The 19,632-nt window shown below is 39.5% G+C and overlaps 1 protein-coding gene across 8 annotated transcripts in view; it reads left to right on the top strand.

Moving 5' to 3' along the window:
* RERE (arginine-glutamic acid dipeptide repeats) overlaps window positions 1–19,632 on the top strand; it is a 250,039-nt gene that overhangs the window by 130,747 nt on the left and 99,660 nt on the right. For 7 of the 8 annotated variants that reach the window (XM_075773600.1, XM_075773599.1, XM_075773595.1 and 4 more), the window contains 2 exons: window positions 538–634; window positions 4,206–4,310. In XM_075773600.1, the coding sequence (XP_075629715.1) occupies window positions 538–634; window positions 4,206–4,310 (202 nt within the window). Of the gene's footprint in view, window positions 1–537; window positions 635–4,205; window positions 4,311–10,685; window positions 10,851–19,632 lie in introns of those variants that run through there. The other variant, XM_075773603.1, reaches the window with a different exon arrangement.

The raw sequence follows: 19,632 nt of genomic DNA, 5'->3' as shown, positions 1-19,632 counted from the left end.
TAACACTGAACATTTTCTGTATTTGAACATGGATATCAATATTTATCTCAAAGCCAGAGCATTAAGCAGTTAGCACTGTCAAGATTTTGTTGAAGATTTGAGATGAAATGTGCAAAACAACCAGAACCTTAACCTGGAAACCAGAAGTCAATGATAAATTAATTTGCTTAGTTCCTTTCATCTAGGAGTGATGCTTCTAGTGGTCAGTGGGTAAAATGTGTCAGCTAGTACCCCTAAAAGCTCTTTCCCTTCAGCAGTTCTTTAGATATGGCAAGGGAGAATTTATGTGGGGTTTTTTTTTTTAAAAAAAAAGTTATCAGGTTATTTCCATACCTTACAGGCCATGTAAACAATCTGAGTGTTTGTCATCTTAATGCTGAGGAGTGTGTGTCTAAGAAATATCCTCAAACTTTGACCTGTAAAACAAAACAAAAAAACCCAAAAACCAAAAAAAACCTGCAAAATGGCAATGGTAGATGCTTTCAGACTACAGCTAATGCGTTGGTGGTTTTTGTTTGTGTTTTTGCTTTCTGGCAGACTCTGGACGAGAGCTTGTTATTACAGACCCAGTTATCAAGAATCGAGAGCTCTTCATTTCAGATTATGTTGACACTTACCACGCTGCTGCCCTCAGGTAAGTTACAGAGGATGTGGTGCAGCGTCTTGGAGGTGGATGAGAAAAACCTTATGGAGAGGGCGGTGTGTGTTCTGGTTTTGTGCGGGGATCGTTAGCATACTGCTCAGCTTTCTCCCCGTCTCCTACAGTAATTAACTTGTGTTATCTGTTCTCATTCAGAAAGGAGCTGTAATTCTACAATCTCATTTTAATCTCAGTTAATCAATGTTGCTCAGAAGATATTGTTTCCCATCATTGCCAATTTAGGTTATTGCTAGTTCCCGCAGAAACACTACCCTTCCCTCCTCCGTGTTTGATTTCACTATTAACAATAGTGTCTCCTAGTAAAGTGACTGTTAGTAGGTTGCCCTGATTAAATTGCGTTAAAGGCTTTTGCTCTGAGGCACTTGTTATTGTTGCAGCTCAGCTAAGAGCTCCATTAAAACCTAGCTGTACAGCCAGGAGGTAATGGACCCCTGTATTGTCCTCTGTACTATCTGCCCTCCCCTGGAGGTTGCTGCTCTCTTTACCCACTAAGTTTTTAGCTTCCGTGGCTAACCTTTGACTAGCCTGAGGGGATACACCATTGCTTAAAAATGTTTTCAAATAGAAACAGCGAGGCATTATTTTTCAGCAGATTTTCAACATGCCAAACATGCATGGATATTGTCAAAATGCAAATTGAATAATCTCCCTGATAATAATGCTCAGATGGTGTTTCACTAGAACCATCTGGAGACAATTTTTTTTTGTTCAGAGTCACTTTGCTGAAGCCACTTACTTCAAGACAAACTAGCTGCAACTTCTGTTATATGGCTGGGAAAAAGCCTTTGACTTACATATTAGACTTTTTTCATAAACTTGGAAAATTCCAGTGGTGTTCTATAATCTCATGAAATTCCACAGTACTACTTCTGAGTTACAGAAGGTCGCCTTCCAGTTTTAAATTGGCATGCTTAGAAAAAAGCTAGCAGGAGGTTGGCTGCCTTGATGGAACCAATCTTGGAAATGTAACTATCTGCTTAAGCAGAGAGAAACTGAACTATGGGTATGGAATTTTCCCTGGGAGTATTTCAACTTCTCTTCTACATACTTTCTTTTTTTTTTTCTTTAAAGAAAAGATAAAATGGAATATGTGTATATACCAAGCAAGCTTGAAAATAACCTTCTCTTTTTCCCTTTCAAAAAAGAGTGGAGGCTTCTGAAAGACCAAACTGATCACATCCTCAACCTATCTTGTGTTTTATCTGCTTTTGTTTTGTTTGCATGCCATAGGCATCCTTCAGATCACTGTTTTGTTTCTCTTTGGCATATGGTTTCACTGTCATTTTGTTGTGTTCTGGATTGTTCATGCCTCTGATAATTCGTACAGGCTTGTAGATGGTATCTAAAGATATGCTGATAATTGAGAAAATATAATTTGCAGGATAAAGATCGTATTTTTGCTGATTCTTTTCTAGCAAATCGTAATACATGTCAGTAATTTTCAGTGTACAAGATGAACATAAGGGTACTTGCACCTGGTGTTCTTTCATTTTGAGAACGTAGAGTAGGCAGAATGTATTGTGATGCGTGAAAGGAGGGTTAACGTAAAATTCTAATTTATTATAATATGAGATTATTTCTCTGCCCTCTGCAAACAAATGGCTCTGGTCTCACAATGAATTGATGACAAACTGGGAAATAAAAACAGTGATTGTAACTACCAATCTTCTGCTCTAACCAGTGGAAGAATTTAACTAGAGGGTACTTGTAGATCCCTGTGGAAGTATGTAATAAAAGTTATGTCCCTTTTACCTATATGGTAAATCTTTGTAGTAATATGTAGTACTACTTGTCTGAAATGTTGTGGAAAACATGTACTGCTTTCATTAGTATAGATAATACAAGCTTACCTGCAAAAGGCTTAATAACTGTCAGATGAATTATTGAAAGGAAATGAAATCTCTTTCCCCTAAATACTTTTAAAAAGTGAATTTAATGTGAAATATCAAAACAAACACCCCTTCTCATTTTCTTTCTTTCTAAGTGGCTCACTAGAAAACTAGCTTCAGCCACCAGGGGTAAAATAAATATTAGTGAACAAGCTTGTCTTTCTGTATTTCTGTGGGACGTCTCAATTACGGACCTTGTTAATGTTCCTTTACAGCCTGGCACGACCTGTGCAATATCCAGCCTTGCTTTGTCCTTTGCCAGAAAGGCAATTGGCTGAGAATTAGGGAATCATAGGGACAATTATGCAGCCCAGCTCACAGGATGGCCGTATTGATTTTGTCTTAGAACAGTTGACAACTCGATTCATCCTTCCTCCTTCTGGTGTGTGTTTTCCTCACCTGTAGTAGTTGATGTTGTGTATCTGAGAGCTCATGTTACAAGGCAGAGTTCTTAGTGGCTGTTGATGGGTAAGCTTTTTTGAAATGCCTTATCCTGAAAAGGTTAGGAAGGGAAGCAAGCTTTAGCATTTCAACTTTCTAGTGCAGTTTTTCAAGTATGCGCTGCTCTGAAGCTCTGCTGAGACGACTAAGCAAACAGATCCAGTATTATTACAGGCAGAGTAATTATTCATCTGGGTGTACAGGTGGCAATACCACTTTTCATTCAATTTTAACCCAGACTGGCAAGCCTTTTTACAATGGTAAATAAGCCCCATAGCAGCTTATTTATAATAGTAAATACTATTCAGAAAATACAAGTGAAAAGAGATGCTATCTGTAGTAATACCAGAAAGCTTGACATACTGACAAAGAGCAGACTCTCGTGCTTTGTTTATTGCTCCTTGGCTGCCTGGTCTGTTTGTCTCTGCCCGCTTCTGATCCGATTTCCTTGGCGGCAGTAAACTGCAATGCATTGAATGCCGCAGCACGGGCAGCTGCTGCACGTTAACAGTCCAACAAACCCTTGAGGAAATGAGATGCGACTTCTTACAGCCAGTCTTCACGCTCGTCCTGAAGGATGACGACTTCATCAACAAACTATATTAAAAAAATTATTAACAGTCTGTTGTAGAACAAGCTAATAAATCCTCTTTTCTCTTTTTTCTCCCTTTTTTTAAGTCTTTTACTCTCTTATATATGAGAGTAGAAGGAAGAAACTTCTGTGTGTTTGGAATTTGTGTTGTTAGGGTTGCGGTCTTGCTAAAAACAGCATAGCTTTGTGTTTTATTTGGAAGTGTTAGTAAGCTGAAGTTTTAATAGGAATGGTAGAATTTTTGAAATTTCCTTAAAGATGTAAATGTAATAAGACTGTAAAAACTTTGAAAATAAGGCATTTTCAGGATTGTATTTCTAGGGTAGATATTGTTTGTTAGTCTGATTAAATTGGGGCTCCTCAGGACTGTGTGCCGGCTGCATGAGAATTAATGAATGTTTGTAGAACACCGTCTGAGACATTGTAACTGAATTTTCTTCCCTTTCTATCATGGGAAGAATCTGCATAGTTATTTGTTACGACAGGCTTCTATTTATGAAGTTTTAGACATTTATGAGAACACAAGGATGTCTGTGGCTAATACACAGATTGCAGTGGCACTTAATTAAAATAGCTGTTATTCAAGACAGAATTCTAATACCATTTTCCCTCTTTCTTTCAGAGGGAAGTGTAATATCTCCCATTTCTCTGACATATTTGCTGCTAGAGAGTTTAAAGCCCGAGTGGATTCATTTTTCTACATACTGGGCTATAATCCAGAGACAAGGTAAGTGAAGTGGCTTTTAAAGGCAAGCTTTACCTGTGATCTGAGCCTGTAGGAACAGGAAAACTCAAGGGAAGAAAAGTTAAAATTGAGTGTGATGCTGATAGGAAGGTGGGGTGGAAGGGAGTACGAGGGAGAAGCGACATCTTCCTGCTGAGGGTATGCAGAGGAGAAAAATGAAGAGTAAATAACAAAATTGTGCATTGAGTCATGACATCCGGTTGCATCTCTGGGTAAATAACGTACTGCTTCAAAACAGGTTTTGAAAACTCTGAAATTTTTTTAAAGGTTGCGAACATTAGCTGGAATTCTTAGCTGTCTGATTGGCTAAATGCACACCCCTGAAAATATTTTAAAAACCACATTCACATCTAGTAAGCAGTGTTGAAATTTACCCATTTTAAGAAATCAAATCGAATGTTTTCAAGTGTGGAGATTCATACTTTCATGTGCAAATACTTCTGTATGGGTTCCATATCAACAGTTCCTGGTTTATGCTTTGCTGGCCTAGGGGAAATTGGAGGTACAGAAAGAACTTTTTTGGGGAAATTAATACATATTTGAAAGAGGCACGTTCAGCATGCTCTTTCACTTCGCAGTTCTTTCAATCTGCCTGGGAGTTGTCCAACCAATCTTTATCAGCTGTATTTGGAAAGCAAAGCTGATACTAGACTGTACCTTCATCATTTTTCGGGTCCAGACCCTAACATTTTTTCATTTATGTAGTTTTGTAAACACAGAGAATGCCTTACAAATACCAGCCTTAAAGAGTTTGTTGTCTAGGGCACTTGAGTAAAAAGATTAATAATGTGTAACAGGACTCAGCAAGGTCTGTGCCGACTGAAAATTGTATTGTTTCTTTCAATGCACAAAACATAATTAGCTTGTGGACCTTGATTTCTAGAGATATTGTTGAGAAAAGTATTAAGTGGGATTAGATAAGCATATAAATAATAAATATTTGAATGGTTACATTGTGGATTTACTGTTTTTATACAGATATGAATCTTTATGCTTCAGGGCATAGCCAACTCCTAACTGCTTGCAGTTAGGAAGAAACTCCCTGTGTGGGCATATTATTATGTAATTGCTTATATATGAGGCTTCCTTTACTTTACTCTGAAGTGCCTTAAACTGTCCGTATGTCTGGGACAGGGTACTGGGCTATGGGCTGGGTAAATTCCCTTCATCAGTTCAGTTTACATTCACAGTGGGTGTTATCAGGGTAAGTCCCTAGGAGGCAATCTTGTTAGTGTATGGTGCTGAGCTCTGGGAAAAGGGCATGAAATCCTATAACATTTTAAAATACTATATGCTAAAATGTTTTTGTAACATAATTTGTGTATTTTTTTGAGTAGTCCAACAAGGTGAGGCATTTATGAAGCTTGTCACGATACACCTCTTTGGTATTTGCCATGCTTGACCCCTGTATTTAACTTTGTCACTTTGATTCAATGCGTTTAAGTTTTGAGGGTGTGATTGCTAAATGAAATACTTGTATTAGTGTTCAAGTTTTGTGTTTAATGGAATATTTCTGTTATGAAATGCCATTTATGTGAGTTGTCAGTGCAGTTTTAAACCCACTTTCTGTGTAGAAGTAGCCATTAATTCTTCCAGCTATTAGAAAATGACTGAACCTGAAAAGATCAATGAAATGACAAAGCATAGCACTTTGTGATTAGCTAATTACTCAGACTAGCCAGTGTTTTTGTAGGTTTTCTTCATTTGGTTGCAGCCAGGGTTTTTTTAATTCTAGCTCTTCAAGTCTGTATTTTGTCTTGGAATGGCTGGAGGTTTGGGAAAGGAGCTGAGTCTAGGTGGTTTGGTTATTTTTGACCAGTGTGTTTGCTACTGCTTTGCAATGCATGCTTCTTTTGAATACCTAATTCTAGATTTATTTTGCTTTTGGAAGTAAAAGTATTGTAAGACATATTCCAGCACAATCTGTTGGTGGTTTGTCTATAAAAACAAAACTTTGTCTTGAACTTGATCCGCTTTTCTAATGCAGTGTTTCGTCTTGCGTGGAAAGGATGGAAAATGCTCATGGTAGCTTGAAGTAATTGTGTGTTGTAGATAAGGTCCTGTAGTGTGACCCCCTCAACTGACCTGCAGAAATGTGTGATAAGGATACATTCGTAGACCAAACAAGCTTGACCTGTGGATTGCATCTGCAAAGATATGTTTCTGTTTGAGTGATTTTGTGTTCAGCATAAGATGCTCATATACTTTTCCAGGACTCTCAAATGCATCTCAGCGTGTTGGGAATCTGACTATTTTCTATGTTTTCATGTGCTCTATTTGCAAAATACGAGGCCTTTTGGTTTTTGTGAGCACACAGTGTTAAAGGAAAATATACTTTGTCCTTTCTTTTCTATTTAAAAGCTTGCTGACTATAGCTTGGGAAATACCAACCATGATCCTGTTCATCATTCCGTGGTCTGAAGTGGTAAACCTGTGCGTTTTGGGATAACTTTTTTCTTTATAGTGTATATCAAGCTGTTTTGTGGGTGGTTTGGTTTTTTTCTACAGAGTTTGGTCAAAGATTACATGCCTCGTTTCAGTAATTCTCATATTGGTGATAAAAATCTGATTGTGGAATGAAAACCTAAACTCATCTTAAAGCTAGAGGCTGGCTGTTATTACCTTGAATAGAGTGTTAATCAAGCTAGTAAGTAGACCTGAAATATGTTTCTGGCTCTCAAGAGTGTGGAATACATCCACTAAATTTGTATAGCCAGCTGAGAAAGCATAAAATGATTTTTCTAAGTACTTTAAAATAATTAATTTCATGTCTCTGAAGAGAAATGACTGCTTTGACACTAATTCCACTAACATGGAATTCCACTCAAACTTTTGGGTTCCCTAAATGGTCAGATGAGACCAATGGTTTCTTAAAGCAGAAACGTTAGGTGAATTGTATATGCCCTGAAATCAGTTTATAAGCATTTCAAAATGTATAGAATAACAATCCAGAAGCATTAATGGACAAATAAAACCAGACCTGATGTACCACTTCAGAAAACCAGCTTGAGTTGAGCTGTTGATTTTGGTATTTGAGTCAGAAATCAACTGCCTGTTAAAAAAGAAATGTGCAGCAAGGTTTGGGAATGCTGTTGAATGTGAGCTGGTGAAAAACAGCTGTCTGAGGTCAAAGCACATCTTACCACCCACTCGCTACAGCTCTAGTTCTTACCCTATCTGTAGTATAGTGCCAGTTGTAGCTGATTCTGGCAAGAACTTCTTCCAGTCCTTCCTTTTGTACTCGGACATGCTGTGTGGACTTAGAGACACAAGTTTGAACTCTCTCACTCAAGGATGCAGGCATGCCAAATGTCACTAGTGGTACTGGCCTGGTTTTGTAGTCTACTGGCATGGACTAGGCAATCAGTTCTTTGACCTCAGGAGTAAATAACTATGTTATGAAGTTTTGTCTGGCACTGACATCTGTAAACATACATAGATTTAAAGGCTACTGAATTTTTACTTGGAACTAGAAATAATCAGATATTATTCTACAAACAGTTTTCATGGCTATGAATCAAAATAATTCTTCCACAACATTGTTTTGCATTGTAGAACAAAATAATACCAAACATTCAAGGCATAGGTGAATTTTCTGAATAGATGTTTTGGGAAGACGATGGTCTTGTCTGTTCTTATTCCACAACATTTGCTTTTCCTTTATTTTTGATCTTTTTCTTCTGAAGTGTTCTGGTTTGGTGATGTTGTGAGCTAAATGAGTATTGGTGTGTCTGAGAGGACTGTTGCCAAGAGTGATATTGAAGGTGGGTTGCGCTTTGTTTTTCTCATTCTTCATGGCTTCCTATTTCCTGTTGAAAGTCTGAATCAAGAGCCTCTTCCCCCCCCCCCCCCCCCAATGGAAAGCATAGTGGGTGGAGTACAAGTTTCAGTTCCAGAAACAGATGAGAATAGTGTATATTCTTACAAAGTCAAGAAGCTAGTGTGGAGTTGTATGTAAGTAGGATTTTCAAAGCTTCCTCTTAATATTGCCCTTCTTTAGAAAAAAATCTAATTGAATGATAAATTGATATCCACAACCAAAATGTGAACAGAGGCTAGAGGGGACTGCAGAGCCACTTTGCTATTTTGATCCTTTTGTCTGGTTAATTTTTAGCAGTCAGGATATTTTGATTCTGTGCATATTATAATGCCTAGGGCAGTGATAGAGGGTGAAGTGATCATAAAGGTTTTTAAATGTATCCATCCTTATGTCTCAAATCAGAGCCTTAAAGTGAGTTCTTACTGTGCTTACACTTAGTAGAACAATGGCAGTTTGTGGCATACTTTGCTTAAATAAGACAATTCCTACAGTGTATTGTAAGTCCAATTTTAAAAAAATAATAAAATAGGTTTAGCAATTTTAAATACAATCAAGAATCCTCCTGATGGAGGAAATTGGGGACTGTTTGTATGGTATGCCAATGTGATGTGAAACAGATGTCTTCTGTATGTCTTACTAAATTACAACAAAGTTGTTTTGTATCAGCATTGTCTAATATTCCCAGGAAAGAGTTATCGAAGATACCGAACACCCTCACTTCACGCCAGTAGGTGTTATATCATGCATTGAAGTGCCTTGCAGTTGATTCCTTTTAAACAGCCAAAAAGCCCTCCCAAAACCTGTGTTTAGATAAATGGATGTATTACTTGGGTTATTCTTTCTGGCTGATACAATTTGGAGTATGTTATTTCTATGTGTCCGTATCTCAATTTATCTCTGAACTGGAGGGTAGCATAAAAGCTGAGAACTTTTTCTCAAGTTTATGTTGTGAACTTGAGGGGGAAAAACTCAACCCAGACCAACAACAAAAAATCCAGAAGTATATTTCAGCTGTTGTTAAAATGAAGACTTGATATGTTTGGCCTTGTAAATGTTCTTACTTAAAAGCGGTCAGCTGTTAAAGATCGTGCAACATATTTGGAGTAGTTTAGTTTTCTTATTCTAGCCTGTAGTCTGGGAAAATTTGATCAGACAGTCTTGTTCTGAATAGGGTGCCTCCTGTAATAGCTTTATAGTATAAGTGAGCTGATAGAATGTTATGGTGAATTTGTCTGGGTTTTTTTTAAAGCACTTTATAAAATTTCATTATGTTTCTGGAAGTTTTAAATACATAAGCTAGTACAGCTTAGTATTTTTAAAAAAGCATAGGAACTTTTATTATAGTTGGTTTATTATAGTTGGTTGTGGTTCGGGTTTTGGTTTGGGTTTTTTGAGTGTGAGCCAAACCCCTCTATCCTGCATCTTAGGGAATGGCTCCTTCAGATTATGAGTGAGCTTTGGTAGCATCAGATAATTTCAGCAGAGCCGTGGTAGCCGAAGTGTTCAGGTTACTGTTACTGAACATTTGAATTATTATCGCAGGTTTATTGAAGGAGTCAGACTATGTTGGTGAAGGTTCCCAAGAAGAGGGTGGGAGGTAATGTATTATGGGCAACAAGGAAGGTGTATCTGCCTATGTTGTTATAAAATTTTCTCACTGGATTATTGTAAAATAGGATTTGTTCTGTGGCCTGATCTGTTTTGTTTAGTCTGTTTCTGTCCTTTAAAATTCAAAATATGAGAAACTTTTTATCCTTCTCTAGCCTTGCAGTAAATTCAGGCATCTCAGATGCTGTTAAATGGAGGCAGGTATACCAATTAAAGCATTGTATACTGTAGAGGGAAGGGATATTAGCTTCATATAAACAGGTAGCTAAGAATTTTTTTAAAAATTACATTAATAAACAGGAATGCCACAAATCAGGGATGATGAAGGAAGTTCAAGCAGTGAGTCAAGTCTGGAGCCTCTTGGGTTCACCTCGTGTTCACACGTGCTTGTAAATGGCAATGGCTGAGAATTCATGTTCTTTAAATCTTCCCATATTTTGCATTACTGACAGGTAGAATAACAGTATTTTGCGAATCAGCTTGCTGCTTCATTTCCTAACAAACTGCATATTAAAATGTGAAGCTTCTGTCATTTGCATCTATGAAAACCTCTACGCCTTTTAATCAATGCAATTTTTTAAAAAGCTAGTCACAAACTGGGGGGGGGGGGGGAAGCACCTTTTTTTAAAATCACTGTGTATTTCACTTGGAGAAGATATAAAAAAAAAGTGCTGGAACTTGGAGTCGCTCAGCTCTCAAGCGTTGGCTGTATCAGATCCCCTAGCTAAGGCCCCACTTCCCCGCACACTAGCTTGGTATGCAGAAGCTGCAGAGTCTGTTCAGTGTGCTTTATTTACGGAAACAGCGGGGTTGAGATTGATTGCGTTGTAAGACAGTGTGTGGATGAGGGAGGGTCACAGCACATGCTCAGTCCTGTCAGTCCGAGGGCGAAGTTTCTGCGTTCTGCGTGCAGGCTTAGGTCATAGCACAAGCTCAGTGAAAGCTCTCTGAGGTCTCTCAGACTGCATGTGCCTCCATTTTGAGTTGGTAGAGTGGAAAAGGCAGAGTTTTAGCTGTTAAGTAGAGGGTTCAGGAATACATCTAAACCCACAAGAGCCTGTCATAGTCATGGATGATCCATTCAGCCCCTGCAGGTAGGCTACATCACTCTGGCCTCCCCTAAACAATGATGATTTTTGCTGTTATTTGTGACTTCTGAAATGTTTATGAAATCATTTCATTACTATTGCATGTTCCTCAGAACCTTGTAATCACATCAGCTTTGCCGTGCAGCTGTTCGGATGGTGCATGAGGGCACTGAGCAGGGAATCTGCTGCCTGAGGGGTGCATGTAGCATAAACGTTGAAGCTGCGTGGGCTTATATTTTTTTTTTATTTTTTATTTTTTTCCTCCCCTCTCTCGTGGTGCAGTTTTAATTTCAGTTGTGCTGTCTGCATGCCAACCTTACGGCAGGTCCGTAGGGAGCTGCAGAGATGCCGTGCAGGATGCGGCAGTCCCGAAGTGGCTCTCAGAAAAGGTTTGGGCCTGCACCAGACCGTGTAGGTAACGTTCCAGGGAGGGCTGTAGATCAGCAGCCATTGGTTGTGCTGAGGATGGGTGGTTCTCGTTTGATTGAGGGGCAGTGATCGTGCTGATACTTCCTCAAGTATTAAGGGGGGGGGGGTGGGGGAAGTAGCCAGCGTGGTTCTGCTTGTTGTCATTCACATGCAAATAACATCCAAAATGCAGCGATATTGTCTTAGGTGTTGAGGAGCTTGTCACGTGGCAGCGGTGTGAGCAACTCCTGCATTGGTTTTATCGGGCTAGCAAAACAAATTTTTAGACTGATGTGAATCAAATAGAGTACTCTGGCTCCACAGTTGGTTGCAATTGGCTTTGAGGCCCTTGTGGGACAGCCATCAGTGACTTGTCACTGCTAAATAGAAATGGGTTTGAGAGTACTGGGGTGCGTTGAGTGGGAGTAAACTTGATTCTGCAGCATGTTGTCATTCACAGTAGTGTCTGAACTCGTGCAAAACGGGGTGCTGTTCTGCTGCGGCCCTCTGCCTAGCCCACGGGCTTGCAGGGCTGATCTCGGCCCTGTGGGGTCTATTGCTGAGGGGAAATACTTCAGTCGGGTTAACTTGTTTGCGAGTTACAGAAGTGTGTTGAGTTTGAAGGTGACAGGACGGTTTGCGCTGCTCATAGTGACATCTCTGGAACTTTATAGCGGAAGGTTGACTCAGCCTTGCACACGCAGTCATTCACCTGCGCAGTGTGCGTTACTTGGGGCTACCTTCCTTCTCTTGCCAGAATGAATGATGAGGAATGAATGATGAATAAGGCTGCATAATTTTACCCATGTTAGTGCCATGCCCGTATCTGTGTGCTGTCTGAAGTGTCATTCCCTTTTCCATTTCCTTTTATACCTATAGAGCATCAAAATCAAGAACACCTATTTAGCATCGGTCACTGGTTACTTTTGCCATTGGCTGGAGCACAGTCACGCTAGTGATCATAGAGCACGATTCCCTTCAACTTCAGCCTGGCTGAATCACCTCAGAGTTAAAAGGGTTGTCTCTGTAGTCCAAGGTTTTAGAAACCATTTTTATTCCTAATAAAGGAGCTGCTTGAATATGTACAGGAATATGACACTGCTCTGCAGGAATACAGGGTTATGACACCTTATGTCCTGAATACTTGTTTTAAATGTTGACTTATAAGCAGAAGAGAATGCATTATGGGATGGCGAGGGTACAAACCAGTCTGGTTTGTGCTGGTTTTCAGTGATAATTTGTGCACGCATTTAAAAAAGATGTGGGAAAAAATGCCACTTGTAAACTTAAAATGAAAATTCGCTCCTGCTTATTTTTAAAAAGTATAAGGTTAACTTGCAGTACCTTGGGTGGAAAAAAATGATAACACCTCTAGGTTGTAACGAAACAAAATCTGCTTGTCAAAGTATTATGTTTGGCAAAACAAATACTGCTGCATTAATATGCCAATTAAGGCATTTTTCACTTAATTACTTGCACATGAGAACTTGTGGATGTGATGTTGGTTGTATTGGCTCCCAGAATCCCCCCTTGAAGGATGCCCCTGGTGTCTGTGCTATACTCGTGCATCATCAGATGGGTCCTGCTCCTAGCAAATGTATAGATTTTTTTTTTTCATGCCCTGTGGCAATACTCCTCATGGCAGACCTCCAGCATTTTTTGAGATCTCAATTTTTTCTTTCCATGTGCTTCAACACAAATGTCTTTCACCTGTATTGCCAGTTGTGGGGCTGGTCAGCCAGTTTATAACCAAAGTAGTTCCCTAGGTTTGTGCATAAGTGTTACACTTTGGTTTAAAAAAAAAAAAAAAAAGGAGCAACAACACAAATAGAAGACTAAGTGCTCCCCAAAACAAAAACCAAACCCTTGGTAGCAGTAGAAGTAAGGCTGTCTGCTGTGAGTTGTCTGTGGCACTGGTGGGATACTTCGTGCGCTGAAAAGACCCTCTCTCCTCGATGAGGCCGTGCAGCGTGCTCGTGCGGTTACTACTGATGGTGAGGGCTGAAGCTGGCTGGGTGCCCAGAAGATTCTCTCTGGTTCTGAGACTGTTGATAGGTGATCTGGTGAGTTACAGTTCCACTGCAAACAGCTGTTTGAAGTTACAAATACATGACAGGAAGTGCTTGTATTTTGTCCTTTGGGTGAAGAAATAGTGGCCAAGTACTTGATAGTCTTTTGTTCTGGGTTCATTTTAGCTTTTTTCAGACTTAAACCAGTAAGATTACCTCTTCCCCCTCCCTTCCAATCTTTAGGCTGTAATTTGTTTTCATTAGAGCTTTGTATTTCCTAGTGTATGATGGAACTAGGGGTATTTTCAAGCTTGTTTTTTGCTTCACATTTTTCATGCTTCTCAGTGTATCTGCTGTTCAAGGCAGCTGGAGAGCTCTGTGGTCAAGCAAGCTATGAGACTGGAGTGGTAGATCGTTCCATCTAACCTTGATGAAGCTTTAGGGAAAAAATTAACTGCTATGTTCCTGCCTGGTTCCACAGTCCTGCATATGAACTGTGATTGTGCTGAAGAAATGGTGCTGGCGTAGTATATAGTCATTTTAATAGTGAATATTTGTGCTGGGAAGTGCAAAGGTACTGCCTGGCCATTTTAGAAACTTATACGAGATCAACACTTAAAGCAACATAATTCCATGTTGAATTCATTTACATATTTACTTATCAGTGTAAATGTTGCTTGTGAATAAGTACCACTCCGGTTCTATTAAAATCACTTGTAGACCAGATAAAAATCTTTGTATCATGCAAAAGTCTCCACTAAGTAATTTTTTTTTTTTGAACTTGTGATCAAAATACTGATATCTTCCTTATTTGAAGGTAAACAAATATTGGAAAAACAAGTGTTAGGGAGGTGATCAATGAAATCTGCAAGCAAAATTTTATCCACACAAGTAATTCCTATGTGGAGAGAATGCTTGTTTCCTTTGCAACAACTTGGGTGTCAGAATGGCTGTATTACAATCACTTCTGTCCTACCTGCTGAGTAGGGGACGATACTTCTAAGGACTGTATAGTCTTTTTTCTCATATATAAACCTGATGAAAAATAAAGTTATCTTGAAAAAACTTTCTCTGTTTGACTCAAACTTCTGCAACTACTTCCTTCTCCAAACAGCAGCATGGGTGCAGAACACTGAGTCCTCCACTTCCTCTAAGTTCTGACTTTGCAATCAGTCAGCAGGTTTGAGCTTGTACTGAAGATAGAAATGTTAGTACATGTTTATTCATTCCTGCTTTAGATTGAGCAATTACTAAAAGCATTCCCGTATAAGTTCATTTGCCTGAAATGCAGGCTTGATTGTTTTCACTCATAACACAAAATTGCTTATGCTTTTTTTTTTAATTATAACACACTGCTACAAGTTTTAAACAAAACTTAAACTTACTAGAGGTCAGCCATTAGCAAGAATATTTTCTGAGTGTTAAGACACTTCTTCTGGAAAAGAGATTTTAAAGTCTTGCTTTAAAAAAAACAGGTTTAAGGCACAAGTGCGAGCTGGACACATGAAATCTGGTAACTTGGAGTAAAGTCTTCGATGTAGAAAAAAATTGTTGGGAAAAGCTAACAGGCCATTGCTTAATCTGTACATTGGTATAGGTCCCTATGTAATGAAAACAGAACAATGTGACCAACTCATTGTCTTTAAGGGAGAATTGCTGTTTGTTTAGAAAGGGGTGGGTAGGGGAGCCAATTCTGTTATTCTTGGGCACCTAACTCAGAGGTTTGTGGTAATTGTGGGGTTTTTTGGTTAAAGGTTGAATGTCCTGGATGTGATTGTCCCTTTTGTATTTTGAACTGCATAATGTAAGAACAGAACATGCTTAAGAATGGTCTTCCTGGGTCAAACTGAGGATCTGTTTGGCTCAGTGTCCTGTCTCCCTACAGTGACCATCAGCAGATGCTTGGAGAAAGCAAGAATAGAGCTGTAATGTATGCCAGAGGCTTATTGGGTTTGTGGGCAATCTATTTTGCATCATTGTTCTGAAATCTTACGACTTATTTAGTGCTGCAGAGGAGCAAGTGTATGTGAAGCTTTTATATATGTATTTTTTTTTATAGTTAAATCTTTGCAGACAGAGCCTGCATAGCATTGGATGAGGGAAGAGTGTGGCAAAGGAAGTTCTGAATTTTGTTTTATAGATGCACAGAATAAAATGAAACAGAATGTCCTACCAAATGGATCTCTTGAATGTAATGCCAGTCCCTGATAAACTGGTTTTTTTAACCAGCTGAAGTTGGAGTGGAGTAATTTTGTTCTCTCCCATTTTGTCCCTCTGGAGATGGAACAAAATGATCCTTGCCAGATGTTTTTAGAACTGCCTCTGAAGAGCATTTTTTTCATCTTGGGTATTGGACCAGTCTGGAGATTTTTCTAACTACTTCAGATTTATATTAATTCTACAGAAATCACAAATATCTAGGAATTGCCTTACTGTATCACACTTTGAATTTATGTAACTGATTATCTTGCCAATAATAGTGCCGTTTGGCTACATCAGTGTTAAAGTGTATGATTGCAATTTATCATCTATTCTGCCTATAATGCATATAGCTAATCTGGTTTTGGTTTTATTTATTACGCCATTGATTTTCTTACCAGGCTTTGTAAATAAACTCAAATCTCATAAGACTCATTCTTTAGTGCTATGGCTTGTTATTGCTTATTAGAACCAAAAAGCCAACACCCAACACCCCCACCCAAAACCCTGCATATCCTAGCTTCAAGCTGTGTCTTTCCTCTTTTAATCTTTCGTCATATAAAAATAATGACCTCTTCCAACTGTTTTTTACACGCTCCCTTAGCTAACAATCTGTCCTCACACTGTGATGGTTGAATGCATAGTAATCGCTGTTCTGGTACCCCTTCTGGTCTCAACTCGAGAGCCCTGTCCCCTCCTACAGCCTGTGTTCCAGGATGGTGAGAGCTGCTTAGACTGAGAGTGCTTCTAGTTTAATTGTCAAACTTCTTTTGCACTGTGAAGTTTGCCTTAGTGATACGGGTATGTTGCAGTAGGCTGTGCTTTTTAGCAGGTTGTTGGTTTTGAAAAGCCTTTTTGGAGGGCTCAGAAGAGAATCAGAAAGACTGTTTGAGAGGTAGTCTGTGGCAGAGCGATCTGGCCAGTTTAAAAACTTTTTTCTGTTGAAGCATCCCTCTAGTTTAATTACAGATCATCTCAACGTACAGAATCAGGAATGATTATGCAGTTACATGGGTAGCACAGAATGCTGTCCTATATGTGATGTTTAGGTTCTGGTGGTTTGGTTTGTGGTTTTATTTCTTTTGGTTTTTTAAACTTAAAGGTAGCATTAAGTTATTTTTGTGTTTTCTGAGCTGTTGCTGGCTAGTAGCAGGTGTTTCAGAAAGCCGGTGGAAGTACAGTGTGTGGTACAAAGCATTGAGTATGTGGTGACCCCAGGAGAACAAAATCAAACCATGTCTGTTGGGTGAAACGAAATGATGAACAACATGGTTGGTTCAGTGTGACAGTGCAGTTGTACCACTGCCCTCACCTGTCTCAGGCACGTAAGTCAGTATAAAACACATGTAATACTCCATAGCGTGTTTCTGGCTGAACCTTGGTGGTAAAAAGGCAAACGTGAAAGAAGCTGTATCGCAGTTTTGAAGATTCCAGCTTGTACTTGGACACGCAATCCCTGATGTTGAAGGTCCACCTTACGTACGCAGTGTGTGTAGTTTCTTTCAGAAGCCTGGCTTCCTAGCACAGATCTTCACTAAACATGCTGGGTAAAGAATGACTTGGATTCCTGTCAAGGATAGGACAGGGCAGAGAAGTGCTGCACAGAAACCTGAAAGTGCCTTTGCCTCCAAACTCTGGAGGGTTTTGCTGCGAGTTTCCAGCCTTCAATCGTGTATGGCTCTGGCAATACCGTACCAGCAGTTGGTACTGCAAGTCCTGAACCCGAGTTATCCTCAAAGCTGATCTGGTGTACTTCGCTGCAGCTCCGACTCTGTCTTGTGGCAGTTCTTTTGTTGCCGTGTTCCAGTCCTCAATGGCATTGCAACTCTGTGTTATTGTCACGGACAAAGGCTACCGGTTGTGCCAGCTTTTGTGCAAATGGTCTGAGTCTGGCGTACAGTGCAGACAAGGAGGTAGATGATAACCAGAGAGGGTTACACTTGTTTCTGTATTGGAAATCGTGCAGGAGCTGTTGCTGCCAGCCTTCCTTCCTCCCTCTCCTTCTCTCTAAAGCCGATAAATTAAAGCTCTGCACCACCCTGTGCTGTCTCCTGTCCCTTTCTCATCCTCGCTTCTGAACTGTTTTCTCTCCGTGGCGCTGCTTTTGGCCTTGAACCTCCAACCTCCCCTGTTGCTTTAGAATTGAAAGGACAAAGCTTTATTGAACTGAACATCCTCTCTCTTCTCTCCAAACTGTTTGGAACAAGCCTCTCCCGGATTAGCGTGTGCTTGTTTTGCCCTGCTCTGCTACAGAAGCTTCTTGCCTTTTTGATATTCAGTCGCAGGCTTCCATCTCCTTTCTGACCAGCCCCTGTTTACTTTGCAGAATACAACGTTGTCATGGCAACAGGTTACTTTTCAAAGGGAACATCTTGTCATTATATTTAATCCACTGCAGCTGAAGAGGACTGAAATATTAAGTTGTTGTTGCTATGGATACTGCTTTGTTACATCAGTTTCTTTTGTGTCAGATTTCATATACAGTGTTGGGTCCTCTTTCTTCCTTCCCATAGAATAAACACAGAGTGCCATTCCATTCTTATTGTAATTGCTCTCCACCAATATAATTTAGCTTAAAAATCTACAGTGCATTTTTGTTTCCATAGCAAGAATTTTCTTTCCATTTGCAAACCAGTTCCTGGGGATGTGGAAACAGTAAAAATTATTTAACAGATTGCGTGCCCTTGCAGAGCGATCAGCTTTGTGCCCTTTTTAAAAAAAAGTGTGATGTAGCGCAGTCTGAAAGAGCTTCCTGCACAGCAGCTTAATTCAGTCCAGTCCTTACCTTTTGGGAGAGGGAGTACCTTTAGGGTGTGAATGTAATCAGGAAATGGTAAAAGAGTGATGAAAAGGCACGCAGAAATATTTCTCTCGACACTTCATGGTTGGATAGCCCCATTGAGTTTCCCCGGCTAACTCCATATGAATACTTAGGAGCAGAAGCCCCATCCAAAACTTTGCTTTTATCTTTGCAATTACATATAGGATGTTGGAGCATCCTATAATCAGTCTTGGTTCCTAAATGCTTTATTTATCATATGTGGTGTGATGCAACTGAAGAAATTGGGAATTGGGGGATATTTGGAGTCCTGATTTTTTCCTAGCTAAACAGAAAATAGCTTTATTTTCCGTTTAAGTACGAAACCTGCTTGTGTGGCCTTTGGCTGATGTGAAGTATTGTAGCTGGTAGAAACTGCATAGACATGTTTTAAGTTTGACTTGCACTGACTAGTAGAGCTGTGCGTAGCTTTAAAATGAATTCTGGAAATAAAGGAAGAGCATCAGCATTTTCTGTTGTCGGTTCTCCCTTCATTCCTTACAGGGAAAAATTCTGACACCTTGTAGCTGAAAAAATGTACGCTAGTATTTAATTTATAATGTTGTTGTAAATATAAAATTGATTTCCTAGTTCAGTCATTTCTTTGCATAACCTGAAAACAAGAGAACAGTGTCAGATTGTGTCTTGCAAAAATATGCTTGGGAGAAAAACATTTTGATATGTTCTCGTTCTTTTCAGGAGACTTCTGGCACATATTTTAGAGTGGATCTGCTTACAAGGAAGGTAGCATTGCGTAGACATCATGACATAAGATTGAGTATTACGACACCTGTGTTTATTCCTGTCTGACAGGTTCTCCTCTCATGTTGTCTTGGATAAGGTCCATTCAGATCCAGTGCTGTAGCTCACCCGCTTGTGCACCGATGAGTAACACTTCAGTAAGGTGCAGTTTAACTTAATACACATATGCATCATACTTTGAAATTATGAGGTGAAAATGTTCATGAAGATAGGCAAATAATCATGTCCAAAAACCCTCTAGTAACTTTTTTTGATGTCAAATGGTATTTAATGGTTTGGGCTATCCATTGTTAGGTTTGCTCAGGGCTAGCAGTTTGTGGTCGTGATCTTAATTCCTAGAGTTTCCTTTAAACTTTTCCTCAGTCATTGCTTATGATCACTGAACACAGCAGGGTGAATAAGAAATCCTGCAGGGTGGCAGCTTGCTTGTAAAATGATGTCATTATTCCTGTAACAGCAAATTGCAAGATTAATTCAAGCTTGCTGTTTCCAGCTTAAAGATGGTGATCTCTTAGGTTTATGCTTGTGCTCTTCCCTGCTAGTGCGTTGAGACTCGCTTAAATGTCTTGCAGTTATTGAAGTGTTAAATTCA

The sequence above is a fragment of the Balearica regulorum genome, chromosome 21 (assembly GCF_011004875.1).
Source record: "Balearica regulorum gibbericeps isolate bBalReg1 chromosome 21, bBalReg1.pri, whole genome shotgun sequence".
Lineage (NCBI taxonomy): Eukaryota > Metazoa > Chordata > Aves > Gruiformes > Gruidae > Balearica > Balearica regulorum.
This window is presented reverse-complemented; position numbering and strand designations above follow the sequence as displayed.